The sequence below is a fragment of the Stenella coeruleoalba genome, assembly GCF_951394435.1.
Source record: "Stenella coeruleoalba genome assembly, chromosome: 17".
Lineage (NCBI taxonomy): Eukaryota > Metazoa > Chordata > Mammalia > Artiodactyla > Delphinidae > Stenella > Stenella coeruleoalba.
In genome coordinates, this window is record NC_137163.1 from 51,783,881 (window position 1) to 51,800,447 (window position 16,567).

Below are 16,567 nucleotides of genomic sequence, written 5' to 3' on the forward strand. Positions count from 1 at the left end.
AATAACAAGAGTCACTTAATACTGCTCACAGTTTCTGTGGGCCAGGAATTTGGGAGGGGTGGGAAAATCTGCCTAAAGGGTAGCTCGTACACAGAGCTGACAATTTGGGATTGACTGTTGAGAAGAAGCCTCAGTTCCTCTCCACTTGGGCCCCTCTACAGACCTGTGGAGAGTCTTCACAGCAGTGACTTTCTTCCCGGAGTGAGTAATCTAAGAGACCAGGGCAAAAGCTGAAATGTCTTCACTGACCAAGTCTTGGAGGTCATATACCATTACTTCTGCATATTCTATTGGTCATACAGACCATCTCTGTTTCAACGTGGGAGGGGACTACACAAATGTACGAAATAGCAGAAGATAGGAATGTATTATAACAGAATGTATTATATACATTATATAATATAGGAATGTATTATAACAGAATTTGAGAAAAGAACGAGTACATTAGGCTACAAAAGCTTGTAGTAACAATCCCAGGAATAACCAGGTCTTCTGAATCCTAAGTCTTTCTATTATATCATACTATGAGTCAATGTGTTAGGTTCCCATCTTCTATCATGTAACAAAATAAATTTCAGAATTTATAAAAGAAATTAAAGTAAAAATAAAGTAAAAAATGTGGAAGAAAATAGATAACTATTAAATATAAGGACTGGAAAGGATTCTTTGAGAATAATAACAATGGAAAATGAATAAACTTTAATGACTGAAATAATATTAAACTTCTATAAATCAAAACTGGGGACAAATATAGAGGCAAATGATTGGGAGAAAAAACTAAGAGCTTTTATAAATCAGTGAGGAAAAAACGAAATCAATAAAAAATGTACAAAGAACATGACAATCACAAATGATGAAATACGAATGATCAATAAACATCTGACTTTATTAATAGTTAAAGAAATACTCTGGTAAGAAAAATATACATTTTTTTAATCTATTAGTGGGGCGTATATTTCCAAATGGGCACTCTCAGATGCTACATTTTGTGTACAAATTATTGTAACTTTTCAGGAAAGCAACTAGACAGCCATGCATAGCTAGAGGCTTAAAACTGTTCATTCCCTTTCACCTAGTAATTTCAATCCTAAAAATCTTTCTAAAGAACAGAAATGCATTTATCACCAGTAATGAAAAAACTGTTTGTTCAAAACCTTGGCTTAAAATATCTTAGTTTGTGCTGATGCTAAGTGAATTTTAAAAAGAGAACTTAAGACTTAGTAAACTAAACAAATAACTAGTATTGACTAAGTAAATAAGGCTAAAAGAAACTGCTTTAATAAACTTAAATTTGACTATGCTCTGTCTTCTATCATAAATGACACATTTCTCTGCTCTGTTTCCCTACCATTTAATGTAAAGAGATAATTTTCACTGTAAAATCATTTTGGACATAATTCAATTTGAAGTGATTTTAATGGATTTCAAAATACTTTTGTTGACAAAAGCTACTAACACCATAAAAAATTAAAAAATAAAAAAAAAAACAGTGCAATTCCAGTGTTTGAAAGGCAGCCATCTGACTCCTCTCTGGAATGTTTAAAGTGGCTCTGTCAGTTTCAAAATTGAAATATAAAATGAAGTTCTGTATTCACTTCAACCTTGGAATTAGCTACACTATTCTTACACTGTTCACCCATGAATATGATGACAAAGATTTTCTCCTGGCCCAAATTCAATTCAGGCTCCTCTGAGGCACCTTCTCCACTAGGCCTCAACCTTGGCCCATAAATACTGCAAACTCTCAGCACAAAAGATTTTATCTACCCTACTCTCCCCAAAGTTAAAAGACTTCTAACAACTCAAGGAGACCCTAGCCAGCCTTGAAAGAATTTACTGTTTGATCAAGGCAACACCTGTGACAGGCCACCCTTTCTAAAAGCATTTATTAAAACAGCTTATAATGGTGGATCCTTCCTCTGTCCCTTTAAGATGTATATGTGTCTCCTACTCAGGGACCTGAAAGCTATTTGTCTGAAATGTAATCATCAGGAAGGATGGATCTTAGTCAGTCTTAGTCTCTGTGGGAGAATAAAATTCTCAATAATAGAGAAAGCTGGCCTAACTGCATTCACACTGATCAACTCTTGTAATTTTTCACTTCCTTAACTCCACTTAGCTTCCATTCACCCCTCTTTCTACTCCTTCATTCTTCCTTTGAAAGGCCCAATTACCTCTGTATAAACTGAAGCTGAGTTCAGATCAAGCTGGACCCTCTTCCTTATTGCAAAAGTATATTACTGATTAAAATATGTCCTTACCACTAGTGTTTGGCTTTTTCTTTGACAACAGAAGGATTTTTCCTTTGCAATTTAAGAAATAGTAGATTTGAGAGAAAGAAATATACCTCATATATCAGTATCTAATGCTACTGACATAAAAAAAAGAGCTAAAAATACCACATATTTCTGCAAAGCCAATGAAATAATTTCCATAATTTAGAACAGTGTTCAAGTGATCCCAACACATAACTAACTAAAGGCTGAGGTGCAAATGATGGCTTAAATCCACAAAAGTTCTGAGACAGAGTATCAGAGGATTGCATGGGTTTGGACGCCATCCAACTAGGCTTATTACACAAAACAAATTCAGGTTAAGGACTTGAAGGCTCGCTAGGATTTAAATGTGAAGAAGTGAAAGAACTTCCCTAGTAAGTTGCAGTCGGATTTTTACTGGGAAAATACAGATGGTTTTATATTGGATTAGCTGAGAATTTTATTTAAGGCTACGGATGACTGTAACAATTCATACTATACCATGAAGGTTGAAAGTAAATATATTCAGGAAAAAACAACCTATTCAAATGAATTAATCCTCTGCCCTTACCCCAAATATATCAGGAGAAGGGATACATCAAAACATGAACTTATGAGAAAAAATGTCAAGGCCCTGAGTATAGGAAGGAATTAGCCTCATAAATTTGAAGAGAGACATGTTCAAGTGCTAAACCAAGAGGCTGAATCAAAGACAACCAAGGATTTTATCAATTATGAGTACGTTTATAAATTCTACAGGTTGTCTAGAACCATGTTAACTTCCCATTACTTCTATTCAAAATTAAGCAACTAAGAATAAGAAAACCTGTGCTCTAGTCAAAACTGCAATTACTTCTTGCTTGAGCAATTCACTTAGATTAATTTATTTAATCAGTGAAATAAGTGACTGGGATTAATGCCCACAGGCATTTAAGTCTGCCTTTAAAGCACTATGATTCTATCACAGCTTTAAATTTTTGAAATTAATTTACTTCCCTTTTGTTATAGGCTGAATTGTGTCCCCCCCCAACCCCATCCCATTCATATGTTTATCATATGTTTAAGCCCTAACCTCTGGTACCTCAGAAGGTGACTTTATTTGGAAACACGATCTTTAAAGAGATAATTAAGTTACAATGAGGTCATCACGGTGGCCCTAATCCAATATGACTGGTGTCCTTTTAAGAACAGGTAATTTGGATATGGATACACACACGCACAGGGAAGACAATGTGACGATATAAGGCAAAGATGGCTATCTACAAGCAAAGAAGAGAGTCTTCTGAAAAAACCAACCCTGTCAACAACTTGATCTCAGACTTCTAGCTTCCAGAACTGTGAGAAAGTACATTTCTGTTGTTTAGGCCAGCGGTCCCCAACCTTTTTGGCACCAGGGACCAGTTTCATGGAAGACAATTTTTCCACAGACTGGGGGGGTGGGGGTGGGGGTGGGGGTATGGTCCAGGCAATAATGCGAGCCATGGGGAGCAGCAGATGAAGCTTCGTTCGCTCGTCCACCACTCACCTCCTGCTGTGAGGCCCGGTTCCTAAGAGGCCACGGACCGCTACTGGTCCGTGGCCCAGGGGTTGGGGACCCCTGGTTTAGGCGACCCAGTCTGTGGTATTTTGGTATGGCAGCCCTGGAAAACTAATACACTTTTCAATTTTCAAAAGAAAAAAAAAATTACTGACTGCCTAAGGTGTATAAGATGCTGCTACTACGATTTCTGAAGCCACTGACTTCAGACATGTACGAATGTTTATAAAATTTTGTTTTTCCTCTGAGCATATTCTGCTCAATTAAATCATGAGAGATAGCTTTAAGTTTATACAATTTATAAGAGTTTCAATTCCAAGTATATAATAGACATTACAACCTTCCTACAAAATTACTTTGGCAGATAAATATTATAATCTTTGTTATGAAGGTTCAGTACAGTCTAATATAACAGATTTGGAAACAATCTAAATGGCAACAGTATGAGCATGGTTTAAAAATTAGTTTGTGATAAAACATTATGAAACTACTAAATTAGCTTTCAAAGAATACCACTAAATTACACAGAGAAATGCACATGATATAACACTGAGAGCTAAGAAGAACATGAAACTGAGTATGATCTCGATTATTATACACATACACGTGTAGACAAAAATTCATCAAAATATTAGCACTCATTATCTCTGGGTTGTGAGATTATGAGAAATAACTTTTGTACTAGAAAAGAGATCCCATGCAAAAGCTTAATCCAGAGCAGAAATAGCATATAAATAGTTGAAACCAAATAATCAATTCTGAAATAACATAGGTTAACTGAAGTATGACATATTTATACCAATAATGTCATAGAGCCCAGAAAAAAGTACAAATCCAGCCACCATCAGACCAAGCAAGGTACTGTATGCTTACAAGACCTACTACTTATTTCTGTAACCAAGATGAATTGAATGACCAAAAGCCATGACATAGCAGGGAATTAAACTTTCAGTGCTTAAAAGAAGATTTTTTTTTAAAAATCACTGTACATAAAAACTAGTATGGCTTTTACATTTTCTTGACTCATATAACTCTTTATGTCCAAAAACAGATTTTTCAGTTACACATGAATGTTTTTTTGTTAAAAACTTTCAAAAAATTAACTTATCTTAAAAATTAGCATTTTAACCCTTAACCTAGCACATCTGTTAGGAGTAAGAAAACTTCCAAGGAAATAAGATGAACATAAAGATTTAGAGCGGTATTAGTTTGAGTGAACTATTAGAAACCTAAATATCAAATAATAAATTAGTTAAATCATAAACTATGAGTCCAGTTTTTAATATTCTTTGGATAACACAGTATTTTGAGAATTTGATAAAAGCAATGAACTCTCCTCAGAATCAGAAATACATGTATATATCCCCAAGTTTTTGCATACCATGATAGGGAGTTTACAAATAATTGAAGCTTAAACTACTTTAAGAATCCTCACACTAGAAAAATTTAATATGATGGAAACATAACGCTCATATTATATTTTTAAATGAAAAAAAGAAGAGAATAAACCAGTAGATACAAAGAAGAAAAAAAATTTACATCTATGAATGAGAGACCAAATTATTGGGAAGGGTTATCCTTGGATAGTAAAAATTACAGATAATTTTTATATTCCTCTGTGATTTTCTATATTCTCCATATTTTCTAAAATGAACTAGTTAGATAATAAAAAAAGAAACTTTAAGAGTTAGAATTTATTTTGTACAAACAAAATTGTTATTAGCCAAGAAACAAAGTAGAGTAGGTTCAGATAATGATCATTTTTTTCAAGTCTTTATGTATATAATAAATCACTGATGGTCACTGATAACTGGGTATACTCATGGATGGCTGGGATTATTTTGTATAAATTTGTTGGACAGAGAAATGCCAGGGTAAATATTTCCTATTTCATATAATGCTATAAACTTAAAAGCAATCATAGGCAATAAATGAAGTCCTCCTTTATAAATACAAAACTTTTTTTTTTTTGCTTTTGGACTTCAGAATATTTTCAAAGTGTCTAAAATAAACTTTTAAAGAAACAAAGACTAGAACAAAAAACTTACATTTTCTATTGTGTATTAACAGAGCTTGTTTCAAATCTATTGTTGCTCTTCCTAATAAAGCATCTGCTTTTAAAGTGTGATGACTCCAAACTCGAAATTCCAATGTAGTCTGTGGGGTCACATTTCTGTAAGAGTAAAATTATAACAAATATACAGGAGAGTTCGGTTTACTTCAATAATTCTGAAAAGCCATAAATTCAGTTTATTTGAGGAAAAAATATTATATGAAACAGTAAACCACATGAATTATAAATAAAAACAAATATTTACTTTCAAGTACATTAGGACTTTAATACCCAGATTAAAAGTTTTTGTAATTAACAAACCAAAGCACCAGCAATACATCAAATGTCTTATTAAGACTTCAAAATAACACAATTTCTACTCGAACTAATACCTAAAGATTTAAGACAGTTGATTGCATTGGTTATAACACTTTTACTATACACAAATTTATAACATTATATTTCAGAAATGCCAAATGATTTTCTACCCTATTTATTTTTATAAGACAATAAGAAAAAATATCGCTATATGGAAAACATTAGTTTGTAAAGCAAAAACAAGGACTATTACGCTTCATTTCTAAATAAAATCAAAGAAACCAAAATTTTTTTCATACTTAAAATTGTCTAGTCACACTAAAAAATAGCATTCCTTACTCTGAAGTCATCTTACCAAAAAAACCCAAAAAATACCACCAAAAGAAAAACATTCCAAGAAGCACACTCTCTTTTAAAAATTTTGCATTCTTTATATACCAGATACTTACACAGTTAGCTGTTCATCCCATTTTGGATTAGAAGAACTACTGGATTTTGCTGTTTTCTTACTTTCTCCATCTACAACTACTTCTGTATATATTGCTGTTCCAAACCAGTTCTTTTTTCTTTTTAGTTTGGCACTAGAAACTAACAGAAACATGATAATCACTAGTGAATATATTTAGCCACAAAGTAGTATAAATCAATAAAAATGGAATTGTGCGTCTTGTGCAACTCAAACTATTTTCACTGGCAGGATGGAGAAACAATATAAAAGGGCTACTGTTAATGCCTGAGAACCATTTGATTTTAACAGCTTTACTGAAGTAATTCACATAGCATATAATTCACCCATTTAAACTGCACAATAGTTTTAATATATTCAGAGTTGTGCAACCATCACCGTAAGTAATTTTAAAACATATTCATTACCCCCAAAAGAAACCCCATATCATTAAGCAGTCACCCTCCTATTCCATCCCACTTCCTCCCCACCAGCCCTAGGCAACTATTAACCTATTCTGTCTCTATAGATTTGCCTATTCTGGACAATTCATATAAATGAAATGGTCTTTTGTGACTGGCTTCTTTCACTTAGCATACTTTCAAAGTTCATCCATGTTGTAGTATGTACCAGTATTTTCATTCATTTTATTGACAAATAATATTCCACTGTATAGGCATACCACTTTTTATTTATCCACTCAGCAGTTGATATAGACATTTGGGTTGTTTCCACTTTTGGGCTACTGTGTATAATACTGCTATAAACATTCACGTACAAATAGAACTACCACATGACCCAGCAATCCCACTACTGGGCATATACCCTGAGAAAACCAAAATTCAAAAAGAGTCATGTACCAAAATGTTCATTGCAGCTCTATTTACAATAGCCCGGAGATGGAAACAACCTAAGTGCCCATCATCAGATGAATGGATAAAGAAGATGTGGCACATATATACAATGGAATATTACTCAGCCATAAAAAGAAACGAAATTGAGCTATTTGTAATGAGGTGGATAGACCTAGAGTCTGTCATACAGAGTGAAGTAAGTCAGAAAGAAAAAGACAAATACCATATGCTAACACATATATATGGAATTTAAGAAAAAAAAAATGTCATGAAGAACCTAGGGGTAAGGCAGGAATAAAGACGCAGACCTCCTAGAGAACGGACTTGAGGTTATGGGGAGGGGGAAGGGTGAGCTGTGACAGGGCGAGAGAGAGTCATGGACATATACACACTAACAAACGTAGTAAGGGAGATAGCTAGTGGGAAGCAGCCGCATGGCACAGGGATATTGGCTCGGTGCTTTGTGACAGCCTGGAGGGGTGGGATAGGGAGGGTGGGAGGGAGAGAGACGCAAGAGGGAAGACATATGGGAACATATGTTTATGTATGACTGATTCACTTTGTTGTAAAGCAGAAACTAACACACCATTGTAAAGCAATATACCCCAATAAAGATGTTAAAAAAAAAAAAAAAGGAGGGAGGGAACAAGATGGTCAGTAGAGGAAAGGGCTGGGCCTTCAGTAGGAAAAAAAAAAAAAATTAATATCCAGAATATATAGAGGACACCAAAAATATAACAACAGAAAGACAAACAACCTGATTCAAAAACAAGGGCTTGAACAGACATTTCTCTAAAGAAGATATATGAATGGCCAGTAAGCACATGAAAAAAATGTTCAGTGTCACCAATCATTAGGGAAACGCAAATCAAAACCAAAATGAGATACCACCTCACATCCATTAGAATGGCTACTATCGAAAAAACAGAAACAAGTACTGGTGAGGATGTAGAGAAATTAGAACCTTTGTATACTGTACATATTACCATATCATCCAGCAATTCCACTTCTAGGTATAGACCTAAAAGAATCAAAAGCAGGGTCCCAAAGAGATGTTTGCACACCTATGTTCATAAGAGCTTTATTCACAATAGCTAAAATGTGGAAGCAACACAATTGTTCATCAAAAGAAGGATGAAAGAGCAAAACATGGTATATACATAGCCTTAAATAGGAAGGAAATTCTGCAATATGTTACAAGATGCATGAACCTTAAGGACATTATGCTAAATGAAGTAAGCCAGTCACAAAAAGACAAACACTATATGATTCCACTTACATGAGATACTGAGAATAGTCAAAATCACAGAGACAGAAAGTAGAATGGTAGCCACCAAGGGCTGGGGGCGAGCATGGGGAGTTATTGTTTAATGCATGTAGAGTTTCAGTTTTACAAATGAAGAGTTATGAAGATGGATGGTGATGATGGTTGCACAACATTATGAATGTAATTAATACCACTGAATGTACACTAAAAATGGATAAGACGATAAATTTTATGTTATGAGTGTTTTGCAGAGTAAAAAAAAAAAAAAAAAATTGAAAAAAAGAACAGCCCTAGAAGTTAACCAGGTTTTTTCAGGATGCCTGGCAGACACAAGTGTCTTCAATAATCTTATGCATCATGATAGTATTAATACTATTATTATGAGACTGTCCTATGTGTGTGTTGTGAGATAAATAAAATGAGTAGTTATGGAAAAAAAACAAACAAAAAAAAAACATTCACGTACAAGTTTTTGTGTGGACGTATGTTTTCATTTTCTTGGCATATACCTAGGAGTGGAATTGCTAGGTCATATGGTAACTCTGTTGAATAAATGCCAGGCTATTTTCCACAGTGTCTGTACCATTTTACACACCCAGCAGCAGTGTATAAGAGTTCTGATTTCTCCACATCCTTGCCAACCATTTGAACTTAATACTGAACTGCATCAAGCATCAAGAGAAAGGGAAGTGTCTTCAGATTCAATTTGCCTATGAACTTCTCTGCCAGGTAGAATTCATAACTTACCTATCTGAAATTACATAAACTTTGGCAATTTTTTAAAAAATGCTTTTCCTAGAAAGTTGATTTCAAAAAAAGGAGGAGGTATCTGCCTTTTCAAAGAAAAACTTTAAAATCAAAATGTCACTAGAAGTTAATCATAACCCTTTACAGAAAGTGAATTTTAAACTGAATTTACCTGACTTGGAGGAAGACTTGTTTAATTTAGGCTAAGCATTTGATTTTTAAATAATTTTTACAACTACTAATTCAAATGGGGAATACATACTTGCAGGGAAAAGTAATGACTACCAAGTAGTAATAACTTATCAAGATCACATCTATAATCAACTACCTATGAACACTGTGGGTCTGAGATGAGAAAGGAGAAAGCCCCCTCCATGCCATACATGTACCCCATGTTAAGAATATGAACATTAACAAGCTGATGTAAGCTTCCATTCTACTGTGAGCGAACAGTAATGTAAATCAGTAGTCGCACAAATAAACCACCAAAATAGGATATGAAAAACGCTGCAGCAGAAGTAGAGTATCTGAAATACGGTAGTCCTTAATTCACATTTGAAGAACAGGAAAAGATTCAAAGGAAATACTCTACTTAAGTACTGGCAACATAAAGGAATCAAAGAGTGTTCAATGTTATGTCTGAAGTGTTACTCTCAGGGTCTTGGCAAAACTCACTTCCATCCTTCTCTGTTCCAAACTGCATTAAATTCAACACCATTGAAGTGACAGAAGGCACAGACCTCTCCCAAGAAATCCCCCAATCAAAGTTCTTCACTCCAAATAAAAGTCATTTCCTCAGTATATGCAGGACTTATCTACACACTAGAAGAAGGGGAAGAAGGGGAAGGCACTACTGGATGGTGTTAAAAGCACAGGATATCTTTTCAATAAATGGTGCTGGAACAACTGGACATGCACATGCAAACAAATAAATCTAAACACAGACCTTATACCCTTCATAAAAATTAACTCAAAATGCATCATAGACCTAAATGCAAAACACAAAACTATAAAACTCTAAGATAACACAGGAGAAAATTTAGATGACCTTGGGCATGGCAATGGATGCCATTTTAGATACAACACCAAAGGCATGATCCATGAAAGAAATATCCGATAAGGTGCACTTCATTAAAATTCAAAACTTCTGCGCTATGAAAGACAATGTCAAGAGAGTGAAAACGTAAGCCACAGACAGGGAGAAAATATTTGCAAAAGACATATCTGATAAAGAACTACTGACAAAAAAACACAAAGAACTCTTAAAAGTCAACAGTAAGAAAACAACCCCATGGGCCAAAGACCCTAACAGACACCTCACCAAAGAAGATATATGGATATGCATATGAAAAGCTCAACATCATATGTCATCAGGGAAATATAAACTAAAACAACAATGAGATACCATTACACACCTATTAGAATGGTCAAAATCTGGAACACTGACCACACCAAATGCTGGGGAGGATGTGGAACAACAGGAACTCTTATTCATCGCTGGTGGGGATGCAAAATGGTTCAGCCACTTCGGAAGACAGTTTGACGGTTTCTTAAAAACTAAACATAGGCTTACCATATGATCCAATAATTGCACTCCTTGGTATTTACCCAAAGGAGTTGAAAACTTATGTCCATACAAAAACCTCCACGTGGATATTTATAGCAGTTTTATTTATATAACTGCCAAAACTTCTAAGTAACCACCATGTTCTTCAGTAGGTGAATGGATAAACGACTGGTATATCCAAACAATGGAGTATCATTCACTGCTAAAAAGAAATGTCATCAAGTCATGGAGAGACACGGAGAAAATTTAAATGCATAATACTAAGTGAAAAAAGCCAATCTGAAAAGGCTGTATCTTGCATGATTCCAATTATATAACATTTTGGAAAAGGCAAAACTATGAAGACTGTATAAAGATCAGCGGTTGCTAGGGACTGGGGAAGCATGGGTGAGGGATGAATAGATGGAGCACAGAGGATTTTTAGGGCAGTGAAAGTACTTCGTATAATACTATAATGATGGATACATGTCATTAGACTTTTGTCCAAACCCACAGAATGTACGCCACCAAGTGTGCACCCTACTGTAAACTATGAACTTAGGTGACTATGTAGGTTCATCATTTGTAATGAATGTAGCACTCTGGTGAGGGATGTTGATAATGGGGGAAGCTATGCATGTGTGGGGGTTGGCGTATCTGGAAGTCTCTGTACTTTCCTCTCAATTTTGCTGTGGTTCCAAAGCTCCTCTTAAAAAAAAAAGTGTTGGACACATCTGGGTTCATATTTTAACTCTGCCACTTGGCTAGACGTCTGACTTTAAGTAAGTCAATTAACCTCCCTGACCCTCAATTTTCTCATCTGAAAAATAGGGGAACAATAAACAGTACCTGATTCTTAGGATTGGTGAGTGAAGGGGTCCAAAGTACCATTCTTATCAGTGAATGCCTAGCACCCAACAATAGTGACTATTACTCTATAACTATTATGACTTACTGTATAGTATTAACTCTTCTGAGTTAATTGCAGACATATTCAAAATATATCCATTGTATATTTTTAATTGGCACAGTCTTCAATAATACCAGATGCTGGCAGGGTAAGGAAAGTAATTTTTAAAAGCTAATTTTTAATCTCACAAGGAATTCATAACATGCTGGCAAAAATGTGCATATATAATAAATAACGAGAATACTATGATTTTAAATAACCAAAAGATAACCGCATTAATTCAAATAAGAATTCTAATTAGTGGAATACATAAGATAGATTTTATTTTCCTATTTCATGAGTTTCCTTTGGTGTTATACCAGAATATCCTCTATTGTAAGGTTATATAAATATGGGAAATCTATCAGAAAAAGAGTCCTCTGTGCATGTGTTAGAATTTAATATAACAATCCCATTCATAATAATACCACCCCCCTAAAATCTAGTAATAAACATAAGAAATGTACATACATGAAGATAACTATAAAACTTTACTGATGAACATAAAAAACTTGAAGGGAATGACATGATTATCCCTGGATTTAGAAATTTTAACACTGAAAGATTTCAATATCGCCAATTTAATACTTTTTTTTTTCATTTTACTTTAAACCTTTATTTTTTGAGCAGCTTAGGTTGGCAGCAAAATTGAGGGGGATTTTTCATAAACTCTCTGCTCCCACATACGCACAGCCTTCCCTGTTACCAAAGTGGTACCTTTGTTACAACTGATAAACTAAAAATATGGAACACTTCACGAATTTGCATGTCATCCTTGTTCAGGGGCCATGCTAATCTTCTTTACATCGTTCCAATTTTTTTAGTATATGTGCTGCTGAAGCGAGCATTTTAATACATTATTTTTAAATGACCTAAATGAAAACACTAATATTGGGATTTTTGGGGGGCGGGGAGGACAGAGGAGAAGGGAAGAAAACTCTAAAATTCAAATGAAATGTAAAGAAAATTAGAGAATAATAAAGGCATATTTTAAAATGTAAAGTAATAATAGATTTCTCCCCAATGTATTTCTTAAAAGTACTGTAAAATGAAAATAAAACAGCCTGACTGTGCTATAAGGGCAGAGGTGAAAAGAAAAGAACAAATAAGATGTTAGTACATGATAATGGTAGCATTTCAAATCAATGGGAAAAGATAGATTATTCTATAAATGCTGAAGCGTCTGAAAAGAATAAAGTTAAACCCATAATTCACAGCACTCTTACAAAAATATGATACGTATCGTTACATTTTTTAATTTTAAAATTAAACTATTAAGGTACTATAAGACACTATAGTTAAAAAATTATAAATGTGAATATAACAGCCCATTAGTTTTTCAATCTCAAATCTTATCTTCTTATCCGTCTTGCACACTTTGTTTCTGTCACTTTCCTGTAGAAAGCCTGAAATCTAGACTAATAAAGATGATAACACTTCTGTGTACTATTAACTCTTATGTACAGCTGCTTCTCTATAGTACACATTATAGCATGTTATGGTAGGTAGTTTTCACTTTGGCTTTTTTCTGTTACAGTTTTCCTGCTTTCATGACCAATATTCTTATTCTTATCTGTTGCTGCCAATCAGATATGGGTTACGAAGAGAAATAAGAATAAAAATATATAAGCTAGGGCTTCCCTGGGGCGCAGTGGTTGAGAGTCTGCCTGCCAATGCAGGGGACACGGGTTCATGCCCCGGTCCGGGAAGATCCCACATGCCGTGGAGCGGCTGGGCCCGTGAGCCATGGCCGCCGAGCCTGCACGTCTGGAGCCTGTGCTCCGCAACGGGAGAGGCCACAACAGGGAGAGACCCACGTACCACAAAAAAAAAAAAAAAAAAAAAAAAAATTAAAGAAAAATCAATACAGAGGTCACTGTTACCTAATAAAAGGAGCAACAACATAAGACCTTGGTTAGTTTCTTATTACTAATGGAAGGCATTTAATCTGATTCTCAGTTCCTTCCTTGGTAAAACTGGAGTACATATTTATTACATAAGGTACTGTTAGATCAATAAGATTGTGGATTTTAAGGTGTTTTGTAATTTAAAAAACCAGATCAACAAAATGAAAGAAAGGCAAAGGCAAGGAAAAAAGAGAGGAAAAGCAAGGCACTAAAACCTGGTGCCATTTAGCACAGGTCCAAGTTTGGTTTCCCAAGAGCATCACTGTATTTCAAAGGAGAATAATAACTGATATGTGAAATGATAAATACTGTGGAGGCACTATCTTGGCTAATTACATTCCTTTGGTCCATACCTATTTTCCAATTGGTTCTCTAGACTTCCGGTGATTCTATTAGCTACCTGATAGCTTCTCTGTAAGTTGCCTTTTGGCTCAAATCAGCTAGATCAGGTCTTTGCTACTTCAATTAAGTACTCATACATTAGGTAAAGAACAGGAAGAAAGTCACACCTCAGATATGTAGGCCACAGGTCCTGCACAAGCAACACTGTAACCAAATATACGGCTCTAAGCTTATGCAGAGCAAAAGCAGAAGTATTAGAAATTACACGTATAACTGGTTCTTAAGTGCAATACACATCAGAATCACCAGGAAATTGCTTCAAAACATGTAAGTTCTCAGTTCACAGAAAACTAAATACAAATATCCCTTAAACATGGCTCAACCTCACTTATGAGAGAAATGATATTTAAAATGACACGATACCACTTCTGACCTGTCAACATGCCTGACAGCATATCTTGATGAGGCTATAGGAAAACAGGCATTCTCATAGACAGCTGGTGGGAACACAGAAATAGTACAGATCCTATGGAGAGGAACTTGGCAACATAGTTGGCCTTTGACCAACAGGGGTTTGAACTGCGTGGATCCGCTTACACGCAGGTTTTTTTAAAATAAGGACATATCGCAGTACTACACGATCAGCGGTTGGTTGAATCCATGGGTGTGCAACCATGGACACTGAGGGCTGACTGTAAAGTTATACACGGATTTTCAACTGCACAGGAGTCAGCACCCATAAACCCTGCAGTTCAGGGATCAACTGTGATTGACATTATTACACGTGCTTACTCTCTGACCCAGCAATCTCATTCTAGGATTCTATCCTAATGACACGAGCAAAAATAAGAAATGACATTCGCACGAAGCTCTTTACTGTAGCATAGGATTATCTGCAATAACAAAACATGGTACCCAATGTCCATCAATAGGGGGCTAGCTGAATTAATTTTGGTATATCTAGTCAATAGAGTGCCGTGTAGCGATAAAAAGGTGTATGGAATACCCTGCTACGGATATTACTCCAGGATATTACTGTTAAATGAAGAAAAGCAAGGTGCAGAAACTAGGTGCTAAGAACTAGAGGGTTGGGAGGAGAGATGTGAATACATACACTGTGCATATCTGCTTATATTTTCAAAAAGAAGAAATGGAAGGATAAATGAAAATAAATAAAAATGTTTACCAAAAGGGCAAGGGAGAGACGGGGGAGGAACGGGATAAAGTAGCCAGACTTCTCCAAATATACCTTAATTTAATAATTTTGACTCCAGAACTGTATAAACGTTTTGTATGGTGATAAAACAAAATTAAATAAAAAGTAAATAACTAAAAGCAGTGAATCTAACTAGTCCAGTTGGTGGCATAACCAAATAGAAAATTAAGTTACTTTGAAACATGGTACTCTGACTATACATCCTAAGGAGGGGAAGCTCACAAAGAAATCTTAAAACTGTGATGAGTGGGCCTGTTACTTTCGGTAATTTTAACTTTGCTATTCTGTGTATGTTAGGATAAAACAGATATAACTGTGTTAACATCATTTAGAATTAAAATTCTGAGGTTAAGAGAAAAGAGATAGAAATATAAAGTCAAATGAAGTAAAAATAACTTTTTGCTCCTTTTAGTGGAAAATGGTTACTTAGAGGCTATAGCTATTATTTTGAATTGCAAATATCAGCATGAACTCAGGATTTGTTTTTTGCTTTCTAAGACAATAAACATTTCCTAGTTCTCGTTCACTGAAAACTCCTAGAAACAACTGACCTCACAGTAATGAGTACCATGGGAATTACAGTATATCGCCTTCTTATTCTAAGCTCAATCCTGCCCCACCTAAGGCAAATATTATTTCTAATGTTATAAGCATAGAGGCACATACAAACACCCCTCCTTTTTCACATCCATATGGTCACATACTAAACACACTATTCCACAACTTGCTCTTTCACTTAATATTATCTTAGAACTTGGCTCTTACTGGTACCCGTATTCATTTATTTCATGTCATTGTTTATCTAGAATTCCACTGTCAGTCTTTTGCTATTAAAAACTCTCTCTCACTCTCTCTCTGTTACTTCTACTAATTCATCTTGTAGATATTTATATATAAAAAAACTATATACATATATTATATATGGACATTATTTATATGCATTAATAAATAATATAAATACCTACAAAATAAATTTCTACTAGTAAAATTGCTGGTTTAAGGACCACTCCTTGAATCATTATTCCAACTAGCTAAAATAAATTGTCTGAAGTCACCTAAAAAAAGGCTCTTTCATGCTTTTACATATGCTGTTCCCTCTCTCTCTCATGCTTTTAGCTGCCAATCTAATTT

The 16,567-nt window shown here is 34.8% G+C and overlaps 1 protein-coding gene across 2 annotated transcripts in view; it reads right to left on the reverse strand.

Moving 5' to 3' along the window:
• The window catches only part of WWP1 (WW domain containing E3 ubiquitin protein ligase 1), a 115,052-nt gene that overhangs the window by 64,980 nt on the left and 33,505 nt on the right, over positions 1-16,567 (reverse strand). For both annotated transcript variants that reach the window (XM_079901449.1, XM_079901450.1), the window contains 2 exons: positions 6,613-6,751; positions 5,841-5,965 (listed from right to left, as the gene is read on the reverse strand). In XM_079901449.1, the coding sequence (XP_079757575.1) occupies positions 5,841-5,965; positions 6,613-6,751 (264 nt within the window). The remainder of the gene's footprint in view (positions 1-5,840; positions 5,966-6,612; positions 6,752-16,567) is intronic.